The sequence below is a fragment of the Mya arenaria genome, chromosome 13, assembly GCF_026914265.1.
Source record: "Mya arenaria isolate MELC-2E11 chromosome 13, ASM2691426v1".
Taxonomy (NCBI): Eukaryota; Metazoa; Mollusca; class Bivalvia; order Myida; family Myidae; genus Mya; species Mya arenaria.
Window position 1 is genome coordinate 58598880 of NC_069134.1, and position 9781 is coordinate 58608660.

A 9781-nucleotide genomic window follows, 5' to 3' on the forward strand; every position below is an offset into this window, starting at 1 on the left:
CGCTCTCATTTTTTTCAGGATTCTTATATCGTTGGTTTCCATGCATTTTCGCAAAAATTGGCTCAATTCAAGACAAGAAATAAAATAAGATGTCAAAATGAACAATCTGTGAGATTGCAGCTTTAATATGTGAAAAAAAAAAAAGCGTAAAAATCATACCGGTACACGCCATCTTAAAATATTTAATGTAAACAAAACCTGTTAAGAATATAAAGGTACATCTTCTGTGGCATTAAACAGTTAATTTGTATTCACTGGCATATGTTTATGTACAAATCGTCAAATCAGATTTTGTTTTTGCGGGGAAGAACTGAATGAACCATATTATAATGATTCTGTAATATCTTTGAATACATCGATTAATTTGTGAAATGTGAACAGAATTCAGTGAAGTTATAAGCTTACATTTAACATAATTGATCGATTAGAAAATCTATCCTTTGTATTGAGACAGCTATTAAAAGTAAAGTAAAGTGTTTGTTTATTATAGTGTCACCCCTCTTAGTTAAGGGCCAGCCCGTTGGGCTTATGAGACACCTACATTCGTGAACATCTTTACCCCGATTCCTTATCCCAAATGCCAGGCGCCTGGCAGGAAGGCAATCGGTACCCCTCGATTTAACTAGCTGCTGGGTCGGCAACCGGCCATGTCAGAACAAGCCCCTTGTGAGACTCGAACCTTTGACCTCCCGCTCCGTAGGCGGACGCCTCAACCACAAGGCCACGGAGACGATATTATGTCAGGTTCAAATTCTTGATTGTTGCAAAAATCCAAATTTTATCATGAAAATATAAATCAAATGAAGTTCTTATATGATATTCCCTGAAGGCCAAAAAAAATTGGCTTGATAAGTGTTACATTCTTTTCAAAAACAGGTAGGATAGGTAGCCTTTTAATTTTTATTTATTTTTTATTTTTTTAGGCTTTATGGAAGAATGCTATTGTCATAATTGGGGAATGGTGTTAAAGTAATATTCTGGGACTATAAAATGGTAGGGTCAATGTCTAACTAGAAAGTAGGGTCGGATAACCCAAACGAAAACAATTTGTGTTTTAGGGGACTAGCAATAATAATATTTTCATATATTACAATCAATTTGCGAGCAAACATTCAATGTTCAACATTACTTGAATATTACTTTATAACTTCTAAAATTAGACTGGTTAGGGACTTCTTTTTCGGCCACCCACTTAAACCATTTTTTTATTCCATTATGGGTATTTTCTGTACAAATGTTATTTTGTGTTTAAATGAAGCTTTATACCAGAAAAACTAATATTTCTCACTGAAAATTAGCAATTTATCAGCGATATTGAAATTGCAACAGGTTGTGCCATGTTTCTTTTATCAGGACGATTATCAGTTTTATCACTCAACAAAATGGAGAATTTTTCGTTCAAATGTTCTCATTTTACCGAGCAATATACATGTATTTAATATTATAGAAAATAGACAAAAAAAGTAAAATATTTTGCTGTCACTCTCGAACATTTATTTTGAGATTTTGTTGATAATTACAATTTTGGAATGTAAATAGGTTATTGGTTGAGTACGATCTCATTTCAGTGGATTTTACTGAGTATGTTCTGCATTTGAATTTGTTCTTTAAATAAGCATACAGATTTTAAGATCAGGGGCCTAACTTTCATAATAAATTAAAATATTCATTATTTCTTAAGTTACGCAAGGAAATCTTCCATTTCAGGCTCAAAAAGTGATCCAGGAGCCCATTTCAAAATGATATCTTAATTATAAACCGCTAAGAGTATTCGGGAACACGGCATTTAAATTATGGGAAGAATCTATGTGAAAAATGTCCTTACAGTCTTTATTGAAATGGGAACCAGCAATGCATTCTGTAAACATGTTTGCGGCGAAGATTTGCTGTTTGGTTTCCCGCTTGCAGTGTATGCGCTGTACAAAACAAATCTTTTGCAAGCATTTTGTAAACGCTCGCCTTAATGAACACACTGCAGTTCTTACTTTATTTCTATTTACTTTGGTTCGTGTTGCAATCTCTTCTTTGAAATGGATATTATGCACTTGTTTGTGAATATATCTAAGTCTTTACACGAGCCTGGCTCTGATGTACAATGTTTATATATAGCAACACATAGATGTACACATATTCATGTCAATGTGTAGTTACACTTCCGCATGAATGTGTAGAATAGTTTCAGTGACAGTGCGATGTTGGGTTGTATTGCAGGCACGTGTATGCATCGTTGAAGAAGCGGTACCAGTACCCCGAGCCCATCGACATTCCCATCACACTGCCTCCACTCCCCGATGTTGTAAGTCTCAGACAGCTTTTTTCAGCAGTACTTTGTGGAAATTAAGTTTTTACTTACTTTTATAAACAAACACCAATAGCAACTGGTTGATGCTTATTTGAATTTTGAAAATCTAATAAGACCATGAAAAATACAAGCAAGCTCACTAATCAAAAATTAATTTAGGACTACCAGATTCAGTCTCAGTAAGCCTAAAATCATTCAATTTTAGCGTTGACAAGAATTAATCTATGATAATACAAAGTGCACTATTTTTTTCAGATAAAACGTGAGTGTGTCCTTTTAAATGCTTGTCAAATTTGTTGCTTTCAAAATAATAATTGTGCATTAGGCTTAGCATAAAGTCATCAACCTTTAGCCAAAACTCTAAATCTGTTCAAAATGTTCACCTGAAACTTAGCACCAATGCTACCAGTGTCAATATGCATTTGTGAAACAAGGCCCATAACTCTGGCTTAAATAATTGTTGAGTTATGCCTCTTGATTTTCTGCCCCTTGATTGTCTGAGGTAAAGGAATAAGGGTTGGCAACTGCGGGCAATGCTCTGGTTAAATTTGAATGTCAAACTATTCTCATTATTTTGACCATGTATTTTTTTGGATTAAAAAATTGATAGAAGACATCCAGGCTGGTATTCAATATGGGTCTTATCTGGACCTAAGAACGATGTAGCTATTCGGATTACATGTTATTAATAACTGACTAATAGAGTAAATGGAGTCAATGATATATGACCCTAAGATTAACTTAAGTTGCATATTGAATACCACCCAAGTTTGTAAGATTGATGCTTTGAGTATTAATAAAGCTCACGGTTGCGCCCTGCTGCTTGTGCATGATACAAGCTTTTAACGTTTTTTTTTATTGCTTGAATTTTTTTATATGGTATGACGTATTTGAATCACTGGAAAACATATTCGTTGAAATGTGTCATGCAGAAAATCAAAATACAAGGTCTCAAATACCCATTAGATAAAATTGTGCCATTTGGAAATTAAGCTCTTTAGACAATGAGGCCATCTTATCAATGCAATTTTTTGTGGATTAGTATTTCTGAGTAGTTACACTATCTATGTAGAGACTGAGACATATTGCAAAATACCATAATCTCTATTCCATTCCAGTGTAATACCGCAGTATTCCACTTCGCTGACGACATGTCATAACAAGTTATAATCATTGCACTATGTTAAAATGATGTCATTAATAACACGTCATAACATTGCGCTAAATGACGTCATAAAACGAAAAAGTGCTTCATCAATATGACATTTATAACGTCTTTAATGTGATTTAACCAGTAATGATTATAATAAAAGGATTATTAGTACTGTGTTTTGATTCATGCTCGGTCATATTCAACTAGCATGGATTTTTGCAGATTTGGATTTCACATGGCTAACGCATCCTGAACTCTGAATCTTAAAAATTTGATCGAGTCTAACACAGGCTCATATTTTTTATGCAGTACTTATAACCCTATTTAACGCTGATGGATAAGATGGCCCCCATCTGCACATATTTTAGATAGAGACTATTTAAACCTCACATTTGATGTTAGAGGTATGTTGTGACTTGTCTGTTAAACGAAAATGAACTTATAGGGAAAAAAGATGCGTGCATATTTTGTACAGTTAAAACCTGCTGGCTTGATATCGCTTGGCTTGATTTCGTCTTTGGCTCGAATTTTTATTTTACTCTGTTAGTTATTAGCATTCTCGCTTTGCTCGAGGTATTTTGGCCAGTCAATGGGATATCGAGCTAATGGATAACGCCTGTATAATAATTATGACTATTGTAAAGAATGCATTAATTAAACTAATATTAAAAACAGAGATAACACTAATTTAAAGCAACAATATTTTAATACAAACACCAATATCTAATTTTCAGCCGATATTTGAGGAAGAATCGCAGGGGTCGGATGACTCCGACGGGATTTACGAGAAGATTATAGACGACCCTCCAAGCCCAGTGTCATCTACAATGTCCACCACTGGCGTGGACGCACCTCTCCTCAATTCAACAGTCAAACATGGCATTCTTAAGGTAGATAGAATACAATGGGAAATAACAGAAAAAGATCTGAAAAATTCCAATTTAGGCATGGAACGATGATATTTGATGTCCGTTAAAATAATGAAAACTAACATTAATTTCACATGGCCTTAACATAAATTGTTTATGTATTAATAATTTCTGTATTCTGAGATAAGAAGAACCAGCAATGCCTTCAGTAAAATTGTTTGCGGCGAACGTTTGCTGTTTGGTTCCCGGGCGCTTGCAGAGTACCCACTGCATTGCAACAGGGATACAAAACAGTTTGGTAAACACTCGCCCTACTGGACACATTGCAGATTTTACCATTAGTACATTTACAATGTTTTGCTATTCATTTAGGTCAACATAATGCCGTGATAGCATTTCTAGCACGCTTCATTTGCTAAATCCCCATGCTGCCTTCATAAACCGTGACAGTAGCAAAATGTTATCAATTAATTATTGATTCTTAATATTCTTGAGTTTATAAAAATTATAGTATGAATGCTCGACCATGACTGCAAACCCATGAAGCACATTAGTGTTTGTTTTATTTTTTTCTAATACAAGATACAAGTATTTCAGATAAAATTAAGGAATCATATATGTCATCGCCAATGAACATCAGTGAAAAGGAAGATTTTATATTTGAAACCCTTTTTACCAATGGTCAAATGACATCTACCTTTTCCAATCAAATTGCAACATTGAGACATGCAATGACATCATAACATCCAGCTGTTCATGCAAAAAGAATGTCGTATTTTCACCAAAGAAAAGACTAGAGAACTGTAAATATTCCTTTAACGTGTATCACTGTGTTTTCTTCTTTTTTCCCCATAATAACACATTTTCTTACACTATTTCAGGGCTACATATACGATGTCAAAGAACAGCCGAGTGATGACAGTGGCCGGGGCAGTGAAACACACAGTGCCGATACTCTTCTCACTCGATTACACCCCTCACACCTTAAAAAACACAAGAAACTCTCTGAGACGGACCCCGTCTCCAACAGCGACTCTGGCGTCATGCTAGACGGCCGGGGGCAGACATGTACTTTTAAAACAGTAAATGAAGAGTTGAAGAAAAGCATCATGAATGGGAATGTGTACAATTTTGATGAGAGAGGAGGTAAAGGGAAATTAGATAACGTTACTCCATATAGTGCTGTAGATATTGTTGAAAAATCGATGAAACAGTTCGCTGGGACACGCTCTAAAGGTGACGCAGATATTGGATTGAATAAAGGAAGCACTTTGTCACTTCCTATCCACAGGCTAGTGGATTCATCTCAGACGCTTGATGTGCGAACACGAAGTGCTGAAAACGACCTTGACATTTCCCGCCATGTTGGTAGCGTGAAAGGGGTCAAGGAGTCAGGGTCCTGTAAGGACTGTATAGATTGTGTTTTGAACAGTTCAGGAGAGACTGATCAAGGGTCAAATGAAATGTCCAGTAACCCTGACCCCAGCAGTATTATTTTAAGGTCAAGTGATGGGTCAAGGTCAAATGGCAGTCATGGTGATAATGGGAGTTGCCATAGTGATGATATAAACTCGTATATCAGAGTGGGCAAAAACAACAATCTTAGCAGGAAATCTGGTCTCATTAATCCAGCGTGTAACTGTGGTTGCCATAGAAACTGTGTGGTGCCGGTTGCCGGGGGCGACGGATATGTGGCACAGGCAGTAATGGTGGGTCACGAGGAGGAAAACTGTCACTGTAGAGTGAAGGAACAAATAAAGGCTTATTCGTTTGAAAATGGATTGGATTTCGCAGATGAAATGAAGGTCCGTATATTAGCGGATGTGATAAAGAACAGCAACAGACCAGACAGCCAAGTGTGTAATCTTCCACCGCACTTCTTTGATTCTCTCAGTGCTTTGCCGGTGGATCCAACAAGAACAACAGAGTTGTAGCGGAAACAACTTTAAAAGTTTACGGCAAAATAATCGAAAAAAAAAGTTTAGGCCAAACAAGAATAAGTTTTGTTTGACTTGACTCTTGAAAAATATGGCTTAAACTTTTTATTTAAGCAATTGGATAAGAAATTGAACTTTTTAAAATAGAAAGTAGAAAAAATACCAGCAAACTAACTATCCTCTTTTAAAATGTTTTAGTTTTGCATTTGTAGGCATCTTGGAATTTCCAATTATAGTCAAAATAACGCTGTTTTCCCCAATCTGAAAAACCCTGACCCAATATCCGTACTGGTGAAAAACAGCCAACGTAAGATACGTGCATTGAAAATAGAAATTTAAATTCATAAATATAAGTAGCATACTTAAGTGTGTTAGAAATATACCTTTGTTTAGAAAAAAGGCTGTTATCAATGTCCAATTATATAACTGCATTGTCATTTTGATGTTATATTTCTTTTTTGTTGTTTATTTCTTTTTTGTTGTTTCCTTAAGGCTTCGACAAGATTTGAAAAACTATTTTTTTGTAATATAATATACTTAGTGCTAATAGAACCACGTGCAAAGCATTATAAAGTTTAGAGTCAAAGATCATTTGATATTTTATTGTTTATTAGTTAGTGCTATTGGTACTCTTATATTGCAATATTTTCTGATATTCCAAGTGGCATTTTAATTGTATTTTAAAGAAATAATTGCGGAACTAGATAATGTTTAAATAATTCATCAATATATTTACGTAATATCACAAAAAGTTTGTGTCGCATTTTAAAACTATAATGCTTATATTAACATTTCAAATCCTTTAAATAATCATGTTTAATAACTAATTTTCCAACTTGATTGTGCGAATTAGTTGTATTTCACACATTTGTTAATCAAACAGGGAGTGAATTGAGTGATATCTTTTTTTCAAATTGGTAACTCTAAGAAAAAAAAAGAAAGAAAAAAGAACCCAAAACAAATTGGCCAACGCAATTGTTCAGAACTTTGTTAAAGTTAACGACGTGATTAACTATATTAATGTTAACATTTAAACATGAAATATTTGCTGATATGCTCACATATTTTGATATAAACTAGTACAGTTGAAACAGTTGTTTCAAATCTTATAAGAATTACAGCAGATCACAAGTGTATCCATTCAACTTTCAGGGCAGTATCGATTTAAAGTTAACAGCAATAAGTTTAATAACAATGTTAACTTTAACAAATTCTGAGCATTATACCCATTTTTTTTTTGGCAAGATAAGATGCTGCTAGTTTGAATTTTTAAATCCAACTCAGAATTTTGTAAACGATCGTTACGAAATCTTGAACTTAAAGCTGCAAAGATTCATCGAATTGACAACTTTTTTTATTTTTTGTTTTGGAACAAGCCAATTATATGCGAAAATGATTGCAAACCAGTCATATAAGCCTGCTGACAAAAATCAGATCGCAGATTTTCATAATTAAGTTCAAAAATTGATCTTAATATGCATTTTTTCTTAAAACATTAGTAATGGTTTTAGCCATAAAACATTAATTTTTAAATGGAAATATGAAAATCTGCGATCTGATCTTTTGTCAGCAGTCTTCTATCACTGGTTTGCAGATATTTACGCAAAAACTGGCTCATTCCAAGTCAAAAAATAAAAATGTTGTCAAAAAGGTAAATCTGTCAGAGCAGGGTTCGAATTTAGCACTCGCATACTCGCAAAATGCGAGCCAAAATTGAAAAATGCGAGTTGAATTTAAAAACACTCGCAAAACATTTGCAAGTTCACAATTTGCAGAAAATATGCAATCCTCGAAATAGATATGAACATAATCGGTGATCAATTCTTGCACAGTATATATAATACTAATTTTAGAAATGCCTACTTTCGTTTTCTGATAATCACACAGAAATTGATGACGTAGATTAAATTAACGTTATGCGCACAGGCAGGTACTCGTTACTATGTAGCAGGTACTCATTACTATGTATTTTTGTAGACTGGTCTTTCGTTTCCATCTTTGGCGGCGGTATTTAGCGATAATCTAATCGAGACACAGTCTGAATACTGGTTGACGGTACATTTCCGAACAGGACACAAATCCCGAACACCAGCTAAAACATGCGTTTGTTTACTGTGATCAATTATTCGATGATCTAGATCAATATAAAGTCTTGCCTTGGTAACATTTGTGAAGTTTCATCTTGTTTTGAGTATTTTTCTAAAAAAATGCCATTCAATGTTTATACCTTAAAGATCAAAATGTAGCACACAGGGGAATGACGTCAGAGGGCGCACGCGCATCTTTAGGTTTTGCAGTTATGTTGACCTACATTTATGATATTTATAAATAGAAATCACGCTTTACATTTGAATTTCATGTTTTGAAAAACATCGGAAAAAATAAATAACTTTGCAGCTAAGTGTTAATTTAATATAGCATACTCATTAATTATAATTGTATGACCATGTATTTTCTCTTTTCAAGTGTTTGGTATTTGTGCCCTCCATAGCGTAAATTAAAGGTGATTTACTGTCTATAAAATGAACGATTTTCGACATAAAATTGATGATATCGTGAATCTGTACTTTGACAGATGTTGTCACATTAACCAAAGATGTTTCATAAGCAATTTTAACTTGCTGCAACAAAAACTCTCCCAAGATAATTATGAAAAACCTCAAAAAGTGTTCGGATTTGTGACCTTAGCCAGTAATGACGACAAGCTAAAAGATAAGTTTTTTACGCATGTTGTTTTTAAAATCGCCGACAGCTGATGGCAATGATCAATCAGTTACAAAAAAGAAGCTGTTTCGATGCGGAAGAGGGAGTTGAACATTAAATTGACCCTCAACACAAATGAGGAAAGGAACGTTTTCAAAATATTTTGCACAGACCTATTAATACTGGCCTGATCTGACTTTATCAGTTCGTACCGTCAGTGTTACATATATGATGATAACGTTTATTGTACAATTACATGATCATTAATTAAAATAATTACACTATACCTTAAACCATTGTTTTCCATACAGTATATACTTTTTCCATACACAAAGGCTTGCCTTAAAAAATGCGAGTGAGTGTCTGGTTTTTCGAGTTAAAAATTTAAGCATTCGCAAAAATTTGCGAGTATCAAGAGTGTAGCTTTAAATCATTGATCTTACTTTATTTGGTTGCACGCTTGCTGATAAAGCAGTTGCCTTTTAATATTATACAAAACTCCAGACAACTACATGTTTAGTGGAACATTTATTTATTGATAATCATTTCTACAACAGGAATGTGTTTAATTTCTGAAAGACTTTTATAGAAGCTTTTGTCTTTTTTTCAGAAGAAATACTTACATGATCATGTTATTCAAATTCTGCGCAAATTACTCATAAAATCAATTTTTACAGACTTTCATAATGAAGGTTTTGAAATTGTATATTTTAAGTTCATTAATTTTATTCAACGAATCGAAACTTCCATAATTTTTCCTAGTGAATAATAAATATAGATACACTGCATGATAGGTAAAGACACATTCATTATATAT

The 9781-nt window shown here is 33.9% G+C and overlaps 1 protein-coding gene across 1 annotated transcript in view; it reads left to right on the top strand.

Moving 5' to 3' along the window:
* The window catches only part of LOC128213303 (uncharacterized), a 97167-nt gene extending 89518 nt beyond the window's left edge, over positions 1–7649 (top strand). The window contains exons 15-17 of the mRNA XM_052918908.1: positions 2212–2296; positions 4190–4345; positions 5206–7649. Coding sequence (XP_052774868.1) covers positions 2212–2296; positions 4190–4345; positions 5206–6258 — 1294 coding nt within the window. The 3' untranslated portion in view covers positions 6259–7649. The remainder of the gene's footprint in view (positions 1–2211; positions 2297–4189; positions 4346–5205) is intronic.
* The last annotated feature ends 2132 nt before the right edge of the window (positions 7650–9781 follow it).